This window comes from Euphorbia lathyris, chromosome 9 (genome assembly GCF_963576675.1).
Source record: "Euphorbia lathyris chromosome 9, ddEupLath1.1, whole genome shotgun sequence".
Classification (NCBI taxonomy): domain Eukaryota; kingdom Viridiplantae; phylum Streptophyta; class Magnoliopsida; order Malpighiales; family Euphorbiaceae; genus Euphorbia; species Euphorbia lathyris.
Window position 1 is genome coordinate 67,153,093 of NC_088918.1, and position 24,931 is coordinate 67,178,023.

A 24,931-nucleotide genomic window follows, 5' to 3' on the forward strand; every position below is an offset into this window, starting at 1 on the left:
AAAAAATCGTTGAGTTTTCGTCTTTGACGGATGAAGTGGCATACCAAACGAACTCACACGCTTTTCTTTTTTCTATAACATGTATACCACCTCGTTCGTTTTTTTTTTTGTAGGAACAGGAAAAGAAAAACAAAAAACCAACCAACTAACCCGGGATTAGCCTAGGGAAGCTAACCCCACAAGGTCATCTGAGAGTAAAGAATGGAGAAAATCCGGAGGAAGCGAGAATGTTGAGATCCCCAGCATCCCCACCTTGTTCGTTAAAGATGAAAGATCAACAATTTTATGTGTATGAGGTTTGAATGAGCCAACTATAGGTGTGTAATAGGTTTTTAAAGTCAACTATAGGTGTGCGATATATTTTTAAAGCAAACTATAGGTGTGTGATAGGTTATTTTAAAAGTTTAGGGTGTCATTAGGTAAAAATTGCCAAGTTTAGATGTGTATATATACATTAAGCCCACTTAGAAATTTCTTACCCTATCTTCATTTCTCTCTTCATTTCTCTCTTCGATTCTTTCTTAGTTTGCAAACTTGGCACTTCGTTTTTAATTATCGACTCATATATACGTAAAATCTTTCTTCTTACGAACTTGGCACTCCATTTTTTATTATTCTGTACGTTTTTTCCCGGATAATACTTTCATTATATGATTTTACTTCGCATTTTTTTTGCAAACTGTGAAGCCTACGAAGGTAAATACTACTTCAGTACATGATTTTGCTTCGCAGCTTGCGAAAAATGCGAAGTGGTATATAAAAAAAACAAGATTGCTACAATAATTATAACATTAAAATCATAACATTATCAAAATTTACAACAAGATTGCAACAATAATTTAAACTCTAAACCTCAGCAATGGAGGAAGTGTGCTTCCAGAACAAAATGATTAGCCAAATGTTCTGGAAGCACACAACATTTGAGAGAGGGTGTGCTTCCAGAACATTTGCTAAGGAGTTTAGAAGCAAAATGAACTAAAACATTTGGTCTTCACCATCTTCATCGCATCCCAATCGCCCCTCACTATGATTGATGTCTTTGTATTCAAGCTAAACGGATACTTGAATTTGATGTCTTGGTCTTCACCACCTTCATCACATTCCAATCACCCCTCACTGTGATTGATGCCTTTGTATTCAAGATAAACGGATCATTGTGATTTATGTCTTTATAGTCAATCTTCACAAAAATTAAGTTATTTTAGGGAAATAATGAAAGAAACGCTTCGCAGAGAGCGAATCTGCGAAGAGAAATACACCTGAAAATGATGATTTTGCTTTGCAGAAAGCGAAGTCTGCAAAGAGAAATACCTGAAAAAGGATGATTTTGCTTCGCAGAAAGTGAATTTGCGAAAAGAAAAATAAGCTAAAAAAGGATGATTTTGCTTCTCAAGCTTTGCAAAATATGAAGCAAAATGATAAGTCCTTAATTTACGTATTTATGCATGCATATATATTCATGTTTATATTAATGCATTTAGCTTAGTTTAGGATAGGTTTTGGAAGGATTTCACTTGTTTGTTCATGATTTATGCATAGATAGGTTTGAAACACATAAAAACTCAATATAAAGGAATATCAGCAAGGGACAGGCCAAAGACAGAAGAAATAAGTCATAAATAGGGCAAAACTGTATGTCACGTTCATGACCCTCATGTCTCGAATGTGACATGCCTTAAACCTGACCATTGACAGAAGAACATCTGTCACGATCATGACTCATGTCACGATCATGACAGACAACTTCGCCAACTTTGCATGGCAAAGCAAAGTCACGGACGTGACACTCCTGTCTCATTCGTGACCGACGTATTACTATAAAAAGACATGATTCTTTAGTATAAATGCATGTCTTTCAACCTGAATCGCCATTCTTCTTCACCACGGGCTGTGACTCTCCATAACAACACTTGAAGAGTTATCATCTTGAAAAGACACAATCATTCATCCACTATAAGAAGGATAGTCCTCTCTCCATTCAATATATACAACAAGCAAGAAGATAAAACAATACAGATTGATACTCTATAGAAATAAACTGAAGATATCAAGATACTATAATTTCTAAAGCTTTTATTTCCAGCATTGAAGGAAGCAAGATCGAGAGATAGACTTCCTCGAGATACAAGATACGAGATACAAAAGAAGAAGACGCCTAGAGGCCTGACAACCTTACACAAACAGTAAAAAGATTCACAACCCCTATACTCTCACCTGTTACAATCTTTATTTTATGTATTCTTTATTGTTGACATATCATTAACTCTATCAAACACTTGTTTACCAAAATCACAATTCAATCCAATGCAAATTATTCTATGTTCATCATCAGATTCTATTACTGCTTTTATAAATATTCTAGGGAAATCCATTTAAGCAAGACATATGAATAGTTATCATTTTATGAAGTTAGAAGAGATTCAGTTTATAAAAAGATAATATTGTATCACATAATCTACTTGATTCGTTTTTAATTCTTAATTCTAATTCACTACGATAGGTCGAGGAATTAGGGTTATCTAGCTAAAAACATATAAGTTATTTAATCCTGGATCGAGAGATTGGATTAAATATTCTTATCTGATACAACTGCAGTAAGTTTGAAAAGTGTTTTCAGGTTTAAATTTATTAAAATCTGTATGTATCTTGGGCTATGCACGGAATAGAAACTTAAGAAATATAATTTAAGTATTATTATTATCTTTTAAACAACACTATTTACAAATCTAATTATTTATTCTCTATAACCAAGAGAAAACGAATTTATAAATTAAATCCGTTATAGTAGTTAATCAGCGTTCTCTGTGAGAACGATATTATTATTACAAGTGGAACCGTGTACTTGCGAAATTCGCCTAACACAAAATCATTATGCGAAGTTATTTTTTGGAGAAAATACTACTTTAGAGGATGATTTTACTTCGCAGACTTCACAAAATATGATGCAAACTCATTATGTGAAGCCATTTTTTGGAAAGAGAGAAAGATGAAACATGAGAAAGATGAAACTTGAATGATCGTGGAGATAATAATCTTATATTAATTCAAAAATCCCCAGAAAATATAATATACGTGGGAAATAAGTGGGAAATAAGATAAATTCTACATTTATGACACCTAAGCAAATAAACTCTGAAAATTCTCCACGTGTATAACCTGTCTATACATTTAGTATATTGTATTGATATTGATAAGAAAATAAAATATTTTAACATGGATATAAAAACTATTTAGCAAAAATTATTATTTTACCTTTAAAAAAATATTATTTTCTTCCAAAAAAATTTATTATTTTAGTATAAGTGATAATGAGATGTTATGTTTTCAATTAAAAGTTAACTACATCAACAATATAAAAACAAATTTATAATTATATTATTTTTTTTATCCTCAATTATATTAATTTTTTAGAGAATATAATTATATTAATTACCTTTCTTATGATTTCTAATAAAGAAATAGTACAATTTACTTATAATTTTGGCATCTAAGAGTAATTTTATTACTAAGTTAATAAATTTGGAAGTTAATAAATTTGGCCAACTTCAGACATCATTATAGAATAGAGATGTATTTTATTCCTTATTCTACACAAATTTCATATCAGTTGGTTCTAAAAAAGTTCTTATTTTTTTTTATAATTTAGTATTAGAATTGAAGATTAATATTTTTAAACCCGATGAAATATTTGAATATTTTTTTTTGTCAAATTTGTACAAGATACATTATATATTTTTAGTTTTTATTCACTTCTAATTATATGTTTATGATTGGTTACTAATTAGTTATAAAACGACGCATATTGAAATGTAGATGACAAGATTCATAATCGAGAAGACAGTTTGATAAATTATTCTTCAAATTGACCAAACTTGTTAAAATTAGAAGTAAAATTGTTCTTAGTCGTTAATATTAAAGGTAAAATTGCACTATTTTAAGCTCTAAACGTAAAATTGTATTTATTTATAAACGTTAAAATATTTTTACACCTTAACCCCTAAAACAAATATAAATACTATTTCCAATCTAAACAGAATGATTTTATGGGAATAAAAAAATTAGTTACACAAAAAAAAAAGTAGGCATCATCTTTCTTGAACTTCTTTAAAAAAAACTTAATTGGCTTATTTAAATAAAGTATAATGATTGCTTTTTAAATTTGCTTAAGTTGTTTGGATAGTCTGCTCAATTTGTTTAAAATTAATTTATTATTCATTCGGTTGTAAAGAAGTAAACTACATATAGAAAGTGCGTTGTACATATTTTGAAATATTATTTACATACTTTACAGAATAGATTAAAACATATTAAAAAAGGGATAAATTTCAAATAAAACAAACCCTTGTAGTTTCACTAATTTTCAGATAAATGACCGTGGTTTACTTTTTGTCAAAACGAGGATTGAGGTTTTCAACTTTAGAAAAATAAGGACATTTTCGATTGATACTATATTAAAATCACCTTTGACGACTGCAAAAATGATATATTTTAAGAACTACTAATATTTTAAGCAACTTTAATTCTTCAACTTTTTTATTTTGAGATTATTTAGATGATGTTTGGTAAAGAGAGATAAAGTTAATGCTTAGAGAGAGAAAGTTCTAAAAAAGATGATTTTCGAAAATCGAAAATATAGTTCCATAGAAAATATAACATTGAACAACTTTAATTCTTGAAAATTTTCATTTTCAGATCGTTAAAGATGGTTTTAATAACATTAAACCAAGTGTGAAACCTTAATCCTCGTTTTGACAAAAAGTAAACCACAGTCATTTATTTGAAAATTAATGAAACTACAAGGGTTTTATTTAAAATTTACCCTTAAAAAAATTGTTACTGATTCAATTGTAATCAATCATTTCAATTGTAAACAAGTTGAAAATGTTATTAGGGCACTTTAAAAGTTTAGGGTGCAATCTATCTTTTTGGATAAGTTGAGGGACCGAACGCGTATTAAGCAAAAAAAGAAATTTACGTTATTTAAATATAAAAATTAAAATATGCGCAACCGCCTTTTTCTTCCTATGCGGTGGAGGTTGTTCTTCCACTTACCATTCAAATGTCCAACTATCATTCTCTCAATGGAATTTGCAGACCATGTTACCATCATCATTTTCTCAAATATTCAATCACTTTTTGCTTAGATTTGCTTCAATCTAAATCACAAATCTCCCATTTCGTTTTTCAAATTGAGTTTAACGAGAGGGAGTCTCAATTTCTTGTTATAATTTTTTGTTCTCTGTGGAACTGTTTCATTTTCCTTTTTTTTTTTTTTTCATGTACATTGTGTAGTTGAGGTGTTTTGCTTGATGCCTGTTCGATCTTAGGCTCAATAATTTATTGTTTTCGGAGAAATTTTCTCTTGCTAGCGGGCTTTTAGATTGCTCGAAGAAAACCTATTTTTTTTTGTACTTTGCCCTTGCCATATCTATGTTGCTTACTTTCTGAAACAATTTTGATAGTGAGGTGATCTTCTTCTTCCATTTTTTATTTGAAAATTAACAATTCTGAGAATTTGCTGTGGAACCGTCGGAGATGGCGGATTCCGCAGCAATTCCTGGGATTTCAGAGGAGACATCGCCTGATTTGCTGAAGAATACGCCGTCGAACATTGCAAGATTGGAGGATGTGATAGAGCATTCGATAGGTCGCCAGAAGTACCTTGCACAGACCAGCAGTCCTTCTGATGGTAGTGATGTTCGATGGTATTTCTGTAAGGTGCCTTTAGCTGATAATGGTAAGCTTGGTCTTTTCATTCGAATTACATGAAATGGTTGTGTAATGTAGATTTTTGAAGTATTAGTGCTATTATGTGGTGCTTAGAGTTTAATTTCGGAGCAGTTACTTTATTTGTGATTAATGTTAAGTCAATATTTGGTCACTGAAATGTCCCCATCAGTTGAAATTTTGTTGCTTTCTTCTGTTATTTATCATGATTAGTGTCTGCTTGCTTATTTGGTGGCCAAACTGAAAAATGAAAAACTCATTTTGCAAATGCTTATGTCTACAGCGTTAGCTGCTTCTATTCCTCAGTCTGAGATAGTAGGGAAGGGTGACTATTTTCGTTTCGGCATGAGAGATTCTCTTGCAATAGAAGCCTCTTTCTTGGAGGTCAGATGGTTATAGTTTTGAACTATCCCTTTTCATTTTAAACTTTCTTTCGACATTTTAATGATAACCTGTGTTACAGATTGATCGCTCTCCATGTTTACCATGATGTTATGCTATATTGAATGAAATAGTATTAATCACTTTCATTTTGTCTATTAACATCGAAAGTGAGATACTTGGCTTACTACGGCAATCTTTTATTCTTTTATTAAACATATATTACAGAGAGAGGAAGAATTGCTTTCTAGTTGGTGGAAAGAATATGCAGAGTGTAGTGAAGGTCCTAGGAACCAGCTTGCACTTAAGAAGATGAATTCAAAAAAAAGTAAATATTCTATGGAGGGTGGTCGAGAAAGTCAATTATATAAGGAAGAAGAGGAGAGAGTTGGAGTGCCAGTGAAGGGGGGACTCTATGAGGTATATTCCATCTTTCTTTTTCCTTCTTACGAAACTAATTGCTAAGTTACTTTTTCTTTGGGTTATATTTGATATTATATTCTGCCATTTGGAATAGAAGGATATCAAGGAACCTATTAACCTAAAAGCTTAAGTTGATAGGTGTTAAACATCCCACATTGCTAAATGAGGAAGCTATATGGCTCCTTAAATATGTGAGGCAATCCTCACCCTTTGAGGTATCTTTTGGGGTGAGTTAGGCCTTTGTTTACAATAGGTAAGGCTCAAGACCAAGTATATTATTTATCTCTAAGATACCATGTCATAGGACCTATTGATCTTAAAAGCTTAAGGTGATAGGTAAGGTTCAAGACCAGTTGTTTTTATTATCTTTGACAAAAGAACATCTAATAATTTGGGTAAAGGTGGGAATAAGGGATCCCAATGATGACCACGTAGTCATAAGAAGTGTTTGATACCTTGATTGCACTCTTGAATTAAAAGTTCAGTATTTATTTATTTTTTAAGACTGTTTCATAATGGTTGTTTGCATATTACTTGATCTTTAATCTGGCATAGTTTTTTTTATTGTTTTTTTCCCCGAATCTATGTTGATATTTCCCTTGGATTCTTATGTCTTGGTTATAAAGGTGGATCTAGAGAAGAGACATAGTTTTCCAGTTTATTGGAATGGAGAAAATCGGCGTGTCTTAAGGGGCCATTGGTTTGCAAGTAAAGGAGGCCTTGCTTGGTTGCCGCTTCGTGAAGATGTTGCAGAACAATTAGAGATTGCATATTGTAGCCAGGTTTGCTCATCACTGCAAAGTTTTACTTGAAATAATTTAATTGGAGCATCATATGTGATTCATTTCTTATTCCTGTATTATATACTTATAGCATTTGCAATGTGCCATAAGTTAGAAGGATTTATAGAAGTGCATGGTTGTCTTGAAAACTACAGACTAAAGTATACAGTAAAATCTTCAGTGCTTTTGTTGCATATATGTTTTCTTTAATCATCACGAGGTTCTCTCTTAAGTCCTTAACTTCACTTGGCTTCAGGTTTGGCGTCGGAGGACATTTCAGCCCTCTGGGCTTTTTGCAGCTCGTGTTGATTTGCAAGGCTCTACTCCTGTGAGTATAACGTTCTGAACAAGAAGAGACTTCATCTTTCATATTATTGTCATGTTGTGCACGGATATATGATGCACATTAACAAATGATGGGCTGCAGGGACTTCATGCACTTTTTACGGGCGAAGATAATACTTGGGAAGCTTGGCTTAGTGTTGATGCTTCTGGGCTTTCTAGCCTCGTTAGCTTACGTGGAAATGCGATTAAATTAAGGCGTGGTTACTCAGCATCACTCTCAAAGAAACCAACCCAGGTATTCTTTTGCGCCTTTTGATTCCAAAGTATTGGAAGCTGAGCTACTATTCCCTATGTTTCATAGAAATGCACGTGCCTAAACCCCTGGTCTAATGATTTGTTCTTTTCTTTGATGCATGTCTTTTTTGTCACGTTTTATATTGACGCTTGTAATTACTATTAATATTTATAGATTTATAAAGAATGTTAGGAAGAGTACGAGCCTTGGCGCAACGGTAAACGTTGTTGTCGTGTTACCAAGAGGTCACGGGTTCGAGTCTTAGGAGCGGCCTCTTGCCAAATAAATTGGCAGGGGAAGGCTTGCCCCCAGTAGACCCTTGTGGTGGGACCCTCCCGGACCCTCGCTCAGCGGGGACACGTAGTGCACCGGGTCGCCCTTATAAAGAATGTTAGGAGTTTCTATTTTGCCTACTAATGCACATTCCTATTTACATCTAATTTTCAATTTTGTGATTCTTATTTTTATTATGATGAATTCTAGCCATTTGCATAAATAAGGTAGAATATGGTCTTTGGCTTGAATGATTGCATAGGTGTTTGCTGGGTTATAGAAGGATTCAAATTTGATTTATTTTATTGATGCTGAGGAAAAAATTACATGTCGGAACTAGCATGAATATGCTAACTGTAGCTCAATTTGTTTAACAATTGTTTTTCTGGAATCATTTTTAGAAAATTCAGAAAATATAAATAAAGAATATCCAACTGTTAGCTACATTAGGTGCCAAATATTGGTAGAGCCTATGTCAAAGGTGGGTGCAAGGTAGTAAATCATTGGTATGTGCTAGAGGTACATATTATGCTGAATGAAACTTAATGAAGCATAGAATAGCAATTGTAAAATGTCCAAGTATGTATATAGGTGGAGAAAGATGATATGTTCATCACGATAATTTCTTTCATTTCTTTTTGCTGAAATGTGAGAGCTTTCTTCCATTATAAAAAAAAAGTTGTAGGTCCATGTCCTATGTTAGTTATTTGCATACCTTAAAAAATGCCGCCAATTTAGGAGTTGGACTTAGTAACATTGATTTTGTCAACCCAAAAGGTTAAGTTGATAGTTACCTAAGGTTTAAGAATAGTTTTTATTGTCTTTGACATATCCCGACTTTGTTATGGTTGACTACATGGTTCCTTTATTTCATAGACCTATATTGATATAATAGTTGAAGTTAATAAAACTATTTTTGGTTACTTCATTCCAAGTGAGTCAGCGACTACATGATTTGGCGCATTTGCTGGCTAGGATAAATATGTTCACACCATTTCAATCATCTTTCTTGCAACTGATCTATATGTCTGTCACTTTCAACTTCGTATTAGTTAACTTATTTCCAATTCTTTTAGTTCTACACATCTGATTAAGTGTAAATATCTTTTCCACACTGGTTTTTCTGGATATATTATTTCTTCAGTGCTTAACAGTAGATGCATAAATCATACATGGGTGGCTCATCTTGGGTGAGAGAATGGAAGTTGTTATCTGACTTTCGTCTGGTAGGAACAATCCACACAGGAGTGTGTGCGCGTAACTCATAAGCATCTTTTTGAATTGTAACTTTATGGTGTCAAGTTCAGTTCACTAGTCCAAATATTATTGAATTCAACAGTGAATAATTTATCAAAAAGTAACAGAAACTCTCTATTCAATCAAAGTGATGCACAATCTCTTTATTCTACTCGTTGACTCCTCGTTCATAAACACATGCTTTATGCATTGAGGGAATTTTAGAAAAACGATGAATAAATTTGTTTTTGGATATAAAAGTTCAGTTCAATTCATTTCAAAACTAGTTATAAATAAATCTATATTGCACGAAATATTGGAGTTCATTTGTGATTATATTCTAGTATTCCATTTTCAAATGAAATGAACCCTATATTTGCTTATTCTAAATAGACTGAAAACTGTTACTTCCATTGGTGGCTGTTTTCTTATATTTAGGATGAGCTTCGGCAGCAAAAGGAGGAAGATATGGATGATTATTGTTCACAGGTGTGCTCTGTTTTATTCAGCTTCAGTATTAATTCAAATTCAATTGTATATAGATTGTATGTTAGTTTCAACATAGAGAGAAGTTACAACATACGATGGATGGGAGAATGGCTGCATGGATTAGATTCTTGTTTGGAAGATAAAAGAGTTCTTTTCTTTTCTGATGGTAGTTGAGGAATTGACCTGATTATGTTTCACCCATGAGATTCTTTAATGAAAAGAATGATGATGATTTTTTTTTTTTTTTTGTTGTTGTTGTTTGTTTGTTTTGTGCTACTAATTTGTCTCTATGTTTAGATGTTTTGATTAATCACAATAGTGATCTAAACTTGAAAATGACTTCCATGGATAGGATTATTTGTTCCTTAGGCAGTTGTTAATTCTACAAATACTCTTTCACTTTCATATAAAGTTGAGCATTTTTTTTTTTGAGATTGGGTTTGCATTGAGGCCATTTCGCTTGTGCAAATGATTTTTGCCCTTGAAATTATTGTCATCTTGTATATAATTTGGCTAGAACTCTCTTCTTTTGTTATGATGATGTTGAGATTATAAAAATTTGGAGGGGACTTCTTTTGTAACTTATCTGATTGTTGGTGGTGTGCTTTCATTCAGATTTCTATATCTTTTTTTCTCTTCTTCTCTTCCCTCTAATCCTCCTTCCTTTCATTTAGTTGCCTTCTTTTGAATGTTTGGCAAGTCAGAGGGCTAGGCATTATCTTTGTTTGATTGATACTATTTAATTTTGTATTTTATATAGGTTCCTGTTCGACATGTTGTGTTTATGGTTCATGGTATTGGTCAAAGGTTAGAGAAATCTAATTTGGTTGATGATGTTGGCACTTTCCGCCATATGACAGCTAGTCTTGCTGAACAACATCTTACTGCACACCAGCGTAGTGCTCAGCGTGTCCTTTTCATCCCCTGCCAGGTAATGGAATACCTTTCTCTCCACTTTGGATTTTAGATACCTCCTTTATCTTCTTTGTTAACAGGCAAAATAAATGTGGATTGTTTCCAGAACCTCAACCATTGCAACATGTAATCAGTTTTATACGTTCAATGCAGAAAGGAACATTTCCTATATTTGTTATATCTTGTTTGTGTTGAGTCGGCTGACCTTTTAAAGAAGACTTACATCATTGAAAATCATGAGGCAAATTGTATAAGGAAGTGCTTTCCTCTTCATTTTTCTAGTTAATCTCTTTGTAGTCTGTTGTGATTTTGCTTGTGGGTCTGATGATATTAGTCTGTTATCTAATATGAATTGAGAGATATTGGTGTTTGAAAAGGCTGTGCTCCTGATTAGTTCATACTTAAATCAGTATATAAGCCATGATGATGATAATTGAAAGATTAAGCATAACATTTTCTGGGAGAAAATTGATAGAAGGAGGTAGAAGAAGATTGTAAATAAAGAAGAAAGTATGAGAAAGTGTGTGAGACTGATCTCTTTGAGGTGTCTGCTCTCCCAATATAAGCAAAAAGAGATATAGAAGTGACAAGGAGAACTGATCTGCTAGTATGAGAAATAGGGCTTTAGTAGAAAGTGGTTGGTTGGATGATCTGAACTAGCTAAAACAAGCATTGCTGTTATAATTGATTATAAAGATATTGCACTTTCAACTTCGAAAACATGAAAATATGTTCTCCCAGTTTCATATATAGAAATGCAACTAAACAATAAATTCTAGTTTAGTTTTCTTGGAATTTTTTTCCAGCAAATTGGTATGTTTTCTGGTGATTATATAGGACCTAGATTTGTTTGAAGTTAGTGAGCAGATGGATGCAGCTCTTGTGTATAACTTATTTTGGCAAAGTTCAGGATTAACTCAGAAACTGGGCCATCAGAATGACAGAAGTTTTTGGTTTATCAGCATTTCCTTATAATTGGATTTTTTTTCGATGCTAAATTTCATCACATATCTACTATTCTGTTTCAGTGGAGAAAGGGCTTGAAGCTTAGTGGTGAAACTGCAGTGGACAAGATCACTTTAGATGGTGTACGCGGTTTGCGTGTCATGCTGAGTGCGACAGTACACGATGTGTTGTACTATATGAGTCCTATCTATTGTCAAGATATTATTAACTCGGTATGTCGGCAATTTCCATTTTTCTCCTCTTTTTATTGTTCTCTAGACACTAGTAGAGTGTATTAGCCTGTCAAAGGCTTCTTTGGACATAGTTATGTTACGTACCAAAGAAAGAAGAAGATTAATTGTTACAGCTAAGTAATTAGCTATTAGTTTCTTGGCTATTAAGTTTCATTACTTAGTTGTTAAATTTTAGTTCCTTTTATTAGTGTCTTAGCTACTAAGTCTTAGTTACTTAAGAGTTAAGTTTTGCTAGCTATAAATACAGCTATTGTCATTGTAAGAGAGGAGGAAAAAAATATTAATGAATTCTTTTCTTTTCTCACTCTCTATTCTCTGATTTCTTTTTCTATCTCCTATCTCTAAACTTCTTCATCATAATTCTTTTTTGTAAAGTGTAAATCGTAACATTGGTATCAGAGATCTCGATTCTCCGGCAAATTCTGATCGGGTATGATAAATACGACTGCACCGGTAACTCGTGTAACTAAGAAGAATCAACAAGCCATGGAAACTCTTGAAGATCAGATCAAGGCTCTCGCGGCTCAGTTTTACGATCGATCGGAGTCTACTGCAGAACGATTGGACAAGATAAGCGATCAACAAACTGAGCAACAGAAGAGGATTGAAACTCTAATTGCAGAGCAGACTCAATTACGAAGAGATCAATTGGATTCCAACAAATCCATTGATGAAAGGTTCCACAACGTGTTATCTACCTTCACCAAGCTCATCCAGATTAATTCCGGAATCCAGATTAATTCCGATCAACCTACGACTTCAACCCTCAATACTAACACTGGAAAAGGAATTCTCGGCAGCGGTCCTAATTCATCCCCTGCATCCTTCGTAGAAGTTTCTCCACCTGAGAGAACTCCCTATTTCCACAAGTTACTTCCGAAATGCGATCTTCCTGTGTTTGAAGGTGTTGATGTAGATCTTTGGGTGAGTAAGTGTAATAAATATTTTCAGATATTTGAAGTATTTGAAGTTGCAGAAGAAAAGAAGGTGATGCTGGTTGGATTATACCTGCAAGGACGAGCAGAGCGATGGTTCCGAAATTGGATTTCCTCTAATCCTCAAACTTCTTGGAATGAATTTGTCCAAGAGGTTGAAAAGAGATTCCAAGAAACAGAGGTGGAAGATGTAGTGCAACAATTATCACAACTAAAACAAGAAACTACAATCCTGGCTTATCAGGAACAATTCGAGACAATCAAGCTCAAAATGGAAAAGGTTCACCCTAATCATACTGAATCTTTTTATATTTCTAGTTTCATCACTGGATTAAAACCAGAAATTAGGTCTGCTGTTAGATCTTTTGAACCCACTACACTCTATGTTGCTATTAAGCAAGCCAAATACCAAGAAACTCACATTAAAACCATGATCGAAGCTGTCAAGCCCAAACCTGCTTTTCGATCCCCAAACACACCTAAACCCTGGCCTTATACTACCACCAATCAACCTTACTCTACTCAAAATACAGGAAATATTGTTAAACCAATGGAACAGAAACCCAGCTTAAACACTAATCCTGTAAAACGCATACCAGGAGCCTGTTGGAAATGTGGTGATAAGTATCATCCTGGTCATCAATGCACTACTAAGAAACTGAATTTGATTAGTGGAAGTGAGGAAGTGGAGATTGAGGAGACAATGGAAGGGGAAACATTGGAAGAGCCAACTGAAATAATGGAAGTAACAAGTGAAGAACAACCAATCACTATATCCATAAATGCCTTAGATGGAGGATTGACTAATGGAACTTTGAAACTCAAAGGCACCATGATGAAGAAACCTATATTGATTCTAATTGATAGTGGAAGCACTCATAGCTTCATTGATTTTAAGCTGACCCAGGATTTAAAACTTCCTCTTGTCAAGGTTAAGCCAGCAGCAGTGACTGTGGCTGATGGAAGACAGTTGATAGTCAGTTCCAAGTGTCAAGAGTGTAGTTGGACTATGAATCATAACAAGTTTGCTTTTAACCTTAGGGTTTTGGAGTTGGGAGATTATGATCTCATACTGGGATCCGATTGGATGAGGAAGCACACCCCTGTAACGTTTGATTTTGACAAGAATAGATTGTTGGTTCATCAAGGTAAGAAGGAAGTGGAGTTGAAAGGAATGGGGGATGAGATGTCCGTAAAATTGATGTCTCTCAAGTCTATGAATAAACTGATCACCAAAGGATGGAAAGGTATCTCTTCAACCTTATTCCTTATTTCTGTTTCTGAACCACAACCGGAAGTATCCAAACCAAAACTAGAACCCTTACCTAAATCACCACCCAACTACTTTTCCCTTCTCACGCGCTATAGTCACTTATTCCAAATGCCCACATCTCTTCCACCACAGCGAAGCCATGACCATCAAATTCCTTTAAAACCATCCATTGAACCCATAAATATCAGACCCTATCGCTATTCTTATCACCAAAAGAATGAAATTGAAAGGATGGTTGATGAAATGCTTATAAGTGGGGTAATACAACCAAGTCAAAGTCCTTATGCATCACCAGTTCTCCTTGTAAAGAAGAAGGACGGCACATGGCGTTTCTGTGTTGATTACAGAGAACTTAACAAAGCTACGGTTAAGGATAAGTTTCCTATTCCCGTAATACAAGAACTTATTGACGAACTTCGGGGTGCAACAATGTTTACCAAGCTGGATCTCAGATCTGGTTATCATCAAATTCGAATGAAGTTAACAGATGTTCCAAAGACTGCTTTTCGCACTCATTCTGGCCATTATGAGTTCTTAGTCATGCCTTTTGGTTGACTAATGCTCCCGCAACATTTCAATCTCTTATGAACACAATTTTCAAGCAGTATTTGAGGCAGTTTGTACTTGTATTTTTTGACGATATCCTCATCTACAGCTCTTCCGAGGCTGATCACTTGAAACATTTGGAAATAGTCTTTCACCTTTTAGAGGAGCATCAATTATTTGCTAAGGGGTCTAAATGTGACATAGCAGTTCCATCAATTACTTATTTGGGGCATATCCTATCGGCGGACGGGGTTGCAACCGATCCTTCTAAGATTGAATCGATGGTTAAATGGCCCATTCCTACTACTCTAAAGGGTCTGAGGGGTTTCCTCGGTTTAACGGGATATTATCGCCGTTTCATTAAGGGTTATGGTACCATCAGCAAACCTTTGACCGAATTACTGAAGAAGGATCGGTTTTGTTGGAATTCTGCTGCTACTGAAGCTTTCCAAACACTTAAGAGAATGATGACCGAGGCTCCGATTCTTTCTTTACCCGATTTCACGCAGCCATTTGTGTTGGAATGTGATGCCAGTGGTACCGGAATTGGGGCAGTACTCATGCAGGCCGGTAAACCCATTTGTTTTCTTTCAAAAACCCTTAACCCCCGTAACCAAACCTTATCTGCTTATGAAAGAGAATTATTCGCCATACTCCATGCTTGCACTACTTGGAGGCATTACCTTGAAAATTCACCCTTTATAATTCGTACGGACCATGAGAGCATCAAGCATTTGTTGGAGCAAAAGCTTCACACCTATTTGCAGCATAAGGGGATATCTAAATTACTTGGTTTAGAGTATTCAATTCATTATAAAAAGGGGTCTGAGAACAAAGTGGCAGATGCCTTGTCTAGACAAATGGAGGATGCTGGTTCCTTACTTGCTATTTCTAAAATAGTACCTACTTGGTTAGAGGAAGTTAAAACTTCCTATGAAGGGGATGTCAATGCTACTAATTTGCTTCAGCAGTTAACCATCCAACCAACCAGTCATCCCAAATATACCTTAACCAATGACATTCTTCGTATGAATCAACGAATTTACATTGGTTCTCACACTGACCTACGACAGAAGGTAGTAAAGGCTTGTCACAGCTCATATATTGGAGGGCATTCAGGGGTTAAAGGCACTCTCTCGACTGCAACAAACTTTTTATTGGCCAAAAATGAAAACTGACGTTATTCAGTGGGTTTCTACCTGTGACACATGTCTTAGATGCAAGGCTGATCGTTCTGCTTATTCTGGTCTCCTCCAACCTTTGCCAATTCCAGAGGGAGCATGGAAAGATATCGCTATGGATTTTATTGATAAGCTGCCTAAATCCAGAGGATTTGATACTATCTTGGTTATTGTAGACAGATTTACCAAGTCCAGTCATTTCATTCCTCTTTCTCATCCTTTTGATTCAGCTAAGGTAGCCAAAGCCTTCCTTGATCATGTCTTTAAATTACATGGTATGCCCCGAACCATCACTTCGGACCGAGATAAGGTGTTCACTGGTTCATTTTGGAAGGAGTTAATGAAGTTATTGGGCATTAAATTGCAATTTAGTAGTGCCTATCATCCGCAAACGGATGGGCAGACAGAGCGACTCAACCAATGTTTGGAGAATTATCTCCGAAGTATGTGTTTTCTTACTCCGAAGAAATGGGCTGATTGGTTAAGCTTAGCGGAATACTGGTATAATACCAGCTTCCATAGTGCAATTAAGATGAGCCCTTATCAGGCATTATATGGCGAAGCACCGTCACTTCCAGTAGTTCCTTCAATTACAACATCTGTGGCAGCGGTGGAAACATTCCTTAGTGATCGTGAGCAAATGAATTCTTACTTGAAAGCTTGTTTAGCTTCGTCTCAGAATCGTATGAAGCAGATGGCAGACAAGCATCGATCTGACAGAGCATTTACAGTGGGTGATATGGTTTTCCTTAAACTCCAACCATATAGACAGACTACTGTGGCAGTCAGAACTTCACTCAAATTGGCAGCCAAATACTATGGCTTTTTTCTGGTATTGGAACGAGTAGGGAAAGTTGCTTATAAGCTCCAGCTACCTCATGCTTGCAAAATTCACCCTGTATGGTCCTGAATACACGCTATGCCCACATTGGCAGTCACACTAAGTTTCAACTTCTCATTCAGTGGGAGGGATATTCAGCAGTTGATGCCACTTGGGAGGATGCTGACACTATTCGCCAACAGTTTCCTATTTTTTACCATTCTTGGGGACAAGAAGGTTCTTATGGGGGAGGTATTGTTACGTACCAAAGAAAGAAGAAGATTAATTGTTACAGCTAAGTAATTAGCTATTAGTTTCTTAGCTATTAAGTTTCATTACTTAGTTGTTAAGTTTTAGTTCCTTTTATTAGTGTCTTAGCTACTAAGTCTTAGTTACTTAAGAGTTAAGTTTTGCTAGCTATAAATACAGCTATTGTCATTGTAAGAGAGGAGGAAAAAAATATTAATGAATTCTTTTCTTTTCTCACTCTCTATTCTCTGATTTCTTTTTCTATCTCCTATCTCTGAACTTCTTCATCATAATTCTTTTCTGTAAAGTGTAAATCGTAACAAGTTATTCATTCAAGCTTGCATCTCATGCTTGAAAATTTCAACTTATTGTATCCCTTGTGCTTTTGAAAAGAGAAAATAAATGCTAAACTGTAACCCTTTCTGTAATTTGCAGTTCTGTCCAATCATCTCATTTTTGTGAATTATAGCCTTGTTTGGAAACTTAGTTGCGACTCCATCCAATTGGTCAAAATTGAAATAGAAAGTAAATTACTGATGATTATAATAATAATAAAAAAAATAACTTTTCGCTTCTTTTTGCAGTCTTCTCCTTTGCCCTTCCCTGTAGTCCTTTTTGTTCTCTCTGTCTCTACCTCTGCTGATCTTTGCTAATTCATTCAAACATAATTGCAAATTAACAAAATGGAAGGATCAAATATAATTGCAAATTTCTGGAAGTGTTCTTGGTTTTCTACTTCTCTTTTTTGGTCCAAAAACATGGTAAATATAAGAAGGATTTCCAAAAAAGAAATGCAATGACAGTTTTACTGTTTTGAAATCCGCAAAAAGATTGTTTCCATGAAAACCCATTAGCGTCAGGCAAAGCAAAAAGTTATGGGCTTACAGGAAACTATAACATATGTGCTTTTATGGTCAAATTGATGTTGGAACCATAAACAATTACCCATCTTCAATTATAATGTGGCTAATAATTCAAAACACAGTAACATGAGAAAATATTGTGTGCAGTTAATTAGCAAAATTTACATCCTCATTTCATGGCCAGCACTTCTAGCTTGTGCTGATTGGACTATGTAGAAACTTGGTTGAGGTTTGAATTGAAAAATAGCTACTTGTTGCAGGTGTCAAACCAGCATTGTTATATGGTACGGAGTGTTGGGCAGTGAAACACTGCCACATCCATAAGATGTCGGTGGCGGAGATGCGTATGTTGAGATGGATGTGTGGTCACATGAGAAAGGACCGGGTGCGTAATGAAATAATTAGGACAAAAGTAGGGGTTACATCTATTGAGAATAAAATGAGAGAAAACCGACTAAGGTGGTTTGGCCATGTGAGACGTAGAGCGCTTGATGCGCCGGTTAGGAGAACCGAAGAGTGGCAAAGGGATGTAGTGGTGAGGGGTAGGGGAAGACCTAAGCAAACTTGGAGGAGGGTGATCGAGAGTGATATGAGTTTATTGGGAATTGAGGAAAATATGGTAGTGGATAGGACGGAGTGGAGGGAGCGAATCTGTGTCGCTGACACGACTTGATTTTCACGGTTTTATATGATGGTTCATGTTAGCCGACCCCGAATCATTTCGGGACTAAGGCTTTGTTGTTGTTGTTGTTGTTGTTGTTGTTGCAGGTGTCAAACCAATTAAACCTGTTATATTTGAAGTTTCTTAAGCGGAATCCGGGTTATGATGGAAAGGTTTGTACCTTCTTTAGTATTATATTGTTTTGTGTTGTCACATCATGATTGTTGATTTGCAATGTGTAGTTAGACAATATTGTTAATGTCCGTACAGGTATCTATATATGGTCATTCTTTGGGAAGTGTCCTCTCATATGACATCCTTTGCCACCAGGAGAATTTGTCCTCTCCATTTCCAATGGATTGGATGTATAAGGAACATATTGAGAGCAATGAATCTCCACGTGATACGAATAATGAATGTTCACATGATATGAATTGTCAATCTTCTGTTAATGACTCTTCAACCAGTCCGGAGTGTGCCATCTCCACTGTACTTGATGAAGCAATGGAAAAAGTGGATCCTATTGATGAAGAAACAAGTAGCGAAAAATTTAATCTAACATGTGGTGATGGAAATGCTGAAGATGCTTCTGCAATTTTGAATCTACGTGTATCAGATACAGAGCAGTTACCTGCAATTCCTGCGGACCCTGAGCAGAGAAATGGTAAGATAGGTGATCATGAATTGGGTAATGATTAGAATGACGTGATTTCTCACAAAAGTGATCTCTTAGTTGAACCTACAGAAGCAACACAAATCAACTGTTCTGAGAAAGTAGCAGCAGAGAACTGCAATGATGCTAGTAAAGATAAAGCAATTGAATTGCTAATGGAAGAGGTCCACATCTGTTGACAAATGGCTGTTCTTTCTGTAGAATTTAGTTAGATAAGTATTCACTGGTAAGAAATTTGTCGTTTATTTCTCAGATTCATTCCCTGAAAGCCAGAATAGTCGAATTGGAATCACAACATAACGATAAAGATATAAGTGATGGGGTGTGTGAAGGTAATACTTCTTGATCCTTGTAAGCTTTCTTGGGTACTTATGTTGTGATCCAACTTGTGATTCTGGTTGTTTCTTAACAATAAAATATAGAACTACCTGTAACCACATCAGAGAAACCGATACCAGAGAAGCTGTCACCTGGGTTAGAAGATGAGGCCCCAAAGAGCTATACACCTTATATTAAGTACACAAAGCTCAAATTCAAGGTTCCTTTTCAATTTTCTTTTAACTTGCGGCTGAGAATTTTTGGCTTCGATTTAGTTTTATGTTAAAAAGTGAACATTGAAGAAATTCTGATTTTGGTTCTCTACTGTGCTCATATTTTACATTTCATGGGCGGTCATTGATTTGATTGAAATTCTATTAAATCAGGTTGACACGTTCTTTGCTGTTGGATCACCTCTTGGAGTCTTTCTCGCTCTCCGTAACGTTCGTATTGGAATTGGTAATGATTTGGCATTTATTTTAAATCCTGTATGTTTGTTAGAGTTCTAACATTGTGTTTGAAATGCATGACAATATTCATTATATGATGACGTTGTCGTGTCACGGGGCTTTCTGGTGTGTATAATGTAAATGTTTAAACCCCTTGCTCTGAACTCAAAGAAAAGAGGGTTATTCTACTATAACTGAAAATTTCTGCTGTGAGCCTTTAAATTTGTAAAATTGTTCTGTGGTCTTATACTTCTTTTTTCAATTGAGTCCTTGAACTTCTATTTTTTATTTAATTGAGCCCTTTTATACCTAAAATCATGTATAGTTCAAGGACCCAGTTGGAAAAATGTATATATTAACATTTCAAAAAGACTCAATTCGATAAAAAGAAAAAGTTATTGAGTGCAATTCACAAAAATTAAAAATATAGGGATTTAGATCACAAAACAGAAAAAATTAGGGACCTAATAATAATTTCACCTTCTATTCTTTGTCAAGTATGCCAATATTCATAATTTGCAAGCTCAAAGTAAAGGTTCTTTATTCAGTATATCTATGTCTGTATTAAAATAATGTGTCACTCCCATGGAATATGACATGTTTTCATAATATTAACCCCGAGCTATATTTGAATTCATTAGCCTTGTAGAGATTCTATGTACCAAAATAATTTTCCTCATTGCAAGTAAGTATCAAACTATCAAATTCTTGGCCTATTATTCATTCAGTTATTGCATGCTAATCTAATTGCATTCCATATTAGTGTTAAGCTATCTAACTATGCTATCAATTAAATAGTTTCTATTAGTCACCACCATCTGTAAAATTAGCATAAGTGATGTAATTGAGGATTGATTGAGTTTTATAGGAAAACACTCGAGTCCTAGTATTTCAAAGTTCGGTACAATTTCAGTGACTTAAGTGTTATATTTATCATCAAGGATTACAGTGTAGAATTTCTAACAAATCTCAGCGACTATGTGATAAATATGTGGAAAGGCATAGCAAAGATGGAGCAATGCTCTGTACAATTCACCACCAAGTTAATCCGTGCTGCAAGAAAAACATTCAAGATGTAACTTGTGAAGATATTTCTGGATCAAATGTTGTTATTGATTGGTCTTGTATTGGAAGTTTTTGAACTTATTACTTTCTATCTTTTTCAGGCAAAGGGAAAGCATACTGGGAAGAAGACAATATCATCGAGGAGATGCCAGCTTGTCAGCGAATGTTCAACATTTTTCACCCATTTGATCCTGTAGCTTATAGGTTTGTCTTCTTGTATCAATATCAATTTATTAAGTCGCTTATTATTTTTATTTTATTTGTGGAATGGTTGAATTACACTGCCAGTGCGCATAAAAGGTGCAGGGTGAATGTTTAATTTGATATCTAGGCTGGGTGAAGTATAGAGCATCATGTATCTCTGCTCTTCTCTCACCCTACAGTAAACACCTATTTGCTAGCATCTGCACTAAAAATTTCATGATTAACTTTCGGTTTGGTGCATTTTACGTGCATTCTCCTTATTGTTGCCATTGTATATTTTCAATCTGAAGCATATTAAGCATTTCGGATTTTTGTACAGAGTTGAACCACTTGTCTGTAAAGCATTCATTGACAAAAGACCAGTCATTATTCCTTATCACAAAGGTGGAAAGAGGTTGCACATTGGTTTTCAGGTATGCACCATGCATTAGTCTGTTGTTTCCCTCTTCCTTGCTTTTCTCTGCCCTCTCTCCCCTATTTCTTTTCCCTCTTTGATACAATCATACTTTGTTCTGCAGGAATTTACTGACGATTTGGCTGCTCGTTCTCAGGCAGTAAAGGATAACCTAAATTTTGTGAAGGTGGTTTAAGTTGGACTCCAGTATCGTTGTCAATTATTTTTCTCTTACGCATGCAGTATGCTTTATAAGTGTGCTAGACATAATGCACCAATAATACCTCTTAACTAGGAAAAATAGAGAAAGGCTCTTGATTATTAGTGGACACTAGAATCACACATCAAACTGCTGTGGGTACAAGGCTTAGAGTTACCGGTAGACTTTGTGTTTGGTTTGTACGGACATTTGAGAACATTTCTTCTTTTATGCTCTTGAAACAGATTAAAGTGCTTACAGCTTGCCAATCCAAAAGCACGGATAGCTTAGAAGGTAAAAGAATTTCTATTGATTCTTTCTTTCAGTTTCGGTGTCCTCCTTTTGTTCTTTATGCTCTCTATTGCTCCACAGAAATAACCATTATTTATTATATTTCAGAGGAAGAAGAAAATGACCAAGGTAAGGAGGAGAGGACATATGGCTCTCTAATGATAGAAAGATTAACTGAAAATGAAGAAGGGCGGATCGATCATATGCTTCAGGTACGTTGTTTGTTGTGCATCAATGCTTTGAAAGATGCAGTAGTTTTGATTCATTATGAAATTGTTGGGTGTTCAAATTTGAGTTCACAACTAGGTTTACTGTAAATGGGCGGACTGGTGCAAAATGTATGTTTTGTGTGGATTTACATGTATCTACAGTAACATCAAAGGTAACTAGGACCTTAATTAATTTCATTTGTAATCAATAGTTTTTCTTTTCGAATGTAAGTTCTCCAATCTGAATGTCTTCACTTAACATTCACCAATTAGTTCTGAAGGTATGCTGTCAGGTTTAAGGTGGTTTGAAGTCGATAGTTCTGTTCTTAGATGTAATTTATCTTAGCATGATGATATATGGAATGCAGTTTGATTGTTTTTCATGGTTCCTCGACCTGTGAAGAAGTATTGCTTCATATGTTGCTTCCCCACCCCCTAATATATATATTTTTTTTGTTAACTACGCAGGACAAGACGTTTGAACATCCATATCTACAAGCAATTGGAGCGCATACGTAAGTGCTTTATATACTTGCCAGTAATATATAAATTTTATTTAGTCCGTTTGTTTGTTCCTTTAAATGCTGAAGTGGAATCTGTACAGAAATTATTGGAGGGATTTCGACACTGCTCTGTTCATCTTGAAACACTTGTACAAAGATATACCTGAAGAAGAAAACTCATCTAATGGATATAGCTCAAACGAAGAAAGTAGTTCCACAGGATGGTCTGATCAAAGAGAAGTTGCGGAGGAGGAACGTCCTTTGACACTCTCTGATAGATTGACGATTAGGAACTTCCGGAGGAAAGCCAAGTCTTTTGTGTACAAGTCTTGATGAGTAAAAGGAGAATTCTTGTATGCTCGATTTAGATGTAGTAATATTCCTCAGATTATCACCTTTAACAATCTTTACCCTAATTACACAATCCTCTGGGGCCTACCTTAAAGATCACATATGGATTTAGTTAGACATGGTATGACCGGAGAAGAATTGTCGAAAGAGATACATTTTGGTGTGACCGGAAAATACTATCAAAATGCATACGTTGCGAGGAAAACGAACATTACCTAGATCTTCATTTGCAGCAGGTGTCTTATATAGAAGGTAGGTAGGTAGAAACAACCTCGCTAATGATTTGTAAATATGCTACAGAATCTCAGCTTTTACACATGGAAATGTGCATTTTTAGGATTCCTATTTGTGAATATTGAATATCTGATTGGATCACTTTCATCATAATTTTGGATTCCTTGCAAAGTTGTTATTTTTAAGTACAAATTCATTCATGTGTACTACTGTTTTTCTCGTGACAGAGTTAGAAGGGAAGAAATGTAAAATTGAGTGTGTTTTGTAAGTCATTTTAAAAAGTCAAAATTACTGAAAATTTAGGTAAAATGATAGGTTTAATACATAATTTGACACTTTAACTTGTCAAGCTCAGCAAAAGTAACCAATAAAATTGTAGTATATTGCAAAAACTCAGATTTTCTTACACTAATCCTCTGTAAATAAGCTCAGCGACAACACATATAGGGACAGAGCTAAGGAGGGTCATGGAGGATCGTTGATCCCTTGGCTCACCGAAAACCTCACAGGAGAAGTTGGCTGTCGGGTTATGTTGGTTATGGTTGAGGTTTTAATAAATCTAGATCTATTGTTGAAAATTATTATTATTAATTAGAGTAAAGGATTATAAGGTCCTTATATTTTTACTTACACACGAGTAACGTCCATTACATTGTAAGGTTCTTAAGTTCTTAATCAATTTTTTAGTCATTCTGTTTCTTTTTGTAAATGAAAGTCCAAAATTGCCCCTAGTTATATACATAAAAAGAAATTTTATCTTTTAGTTTTAAATTTAATCTAATTAGTTTTAATGAAGTTTTTGAACTATATATATACATCGAAATTAATATACTTGTTTTAATTGTAATTATTTTTTTTCTTTATTTTTTAATATAATATCTTTAAAATAATTTTTTTTAAATCATATATTTATTAGACTTGCATTTATAGTCTTACTTCTATTTCAATAATTTCTGAAATATTTTTCATTCATTTTTTAGTCAAAAAATTTTACGTTGCTAAATTAAAGTTCTATAATTATATAAAAATTAATAAATTAATTGCTTTATATTGGAGATATTGTGATTATGTAGGAAAAAAAGAGAAAAAAATAGAAAATAGAAAAAATAGATGTTTTATTATTAAAACATAAAATAAATGGTAATTTGGTATTTTAAAATTTATTTAGTATCCTTTCAAAAAAAAAAAAAAAAATTTAGTATAGTTTACCCATTGACTCAAGCATAAGGATTAAGGAGTTAACAAAAACAAAAACTGGAAGACTATATAATTATTTCTAAAAATAGATGGACTAAGTAGTGTATTAAGTAAAAACACATAGATTTTATAATTATTTACCTATTAATTAAGTGTCAAATTGATATTGTAGACATTATGTTCAACTCAAGTTACCAGAAGTTAACTAACTTAAAAAAAATCTTCTTCATTTTATTTATATCTGACTTATATATATGCTTTATTAACCCAGGGAGAATGTAATGCTCCGATGAACTGAAAATGAATTTCCT

The 24,931-nt window shown here is 34.4% G+C and overlaps 1 protein-coding gene across 4 annotated transcripts; it reads left to right on the forward strand.

Moving 5' to 3' along the window:
• Positions 1 to 5,027: 5,027 nt before the first annotated feature.
• Positions 5,028 to 23,576, forward strand: LOC136205503 (phospholipase SGR2-like). 4 transcript variants are annotated; one of them, XM_065996120.1, is made up of 22 exons: positions 5,028 to 5,737; positions 6,011 to 6,111; positions 6,337 to 6,528; positions 7,158 to 7,313; positions 7,570 to 7,641; positions 7,741 to 7,893; positions 9,841 to 9,891; positions 10,652 to 10,822; positions 11,835 to 11,984; positions 18,641 to 18,706; positions 18,804 to 19,197; positions 19,267 to 19,370; positions 19,460 to 19,538; positions 19,629 to 19,744; positions 19,911 to 19,983; positions 21,140 to 21,242; positions 21,562 to 21,655; positions 21,761 to 21,823; positions 22,081 to 22,129; positions 22,235 to 22,338; positions 22,804 to 22,850; positions 22,940 to 23,576. In XM_065996120.1, exons 1-22 carry the CDS (start codon positions 5,536 to 5,538, stop codon positions 23,169 to 23,171), a joined length of 2,772 nt encoding a protein of 923 aa, XP_065852192.1. In that variant the 5' UTR covers positions 5,028 to 5,535; the 3' UTR covers positions 23,172 to 23,576. The 4 variants fall into 4 exon arrangements, 3 of the variants coding, with proteins under 3 accessions (XP_065852192.1, XP_065852194.1, XP_065852193.1); XM_065996122.1 differs by having other exon boundaries at positions 19,650 to 19,744; XM_065996121.1 differs by having other exon boundaries at positions 19,279 to 19,370.
• The last annotated feature ends 1,355 nt before the right edge of the window (positions 23,577 to 24,931 follow it).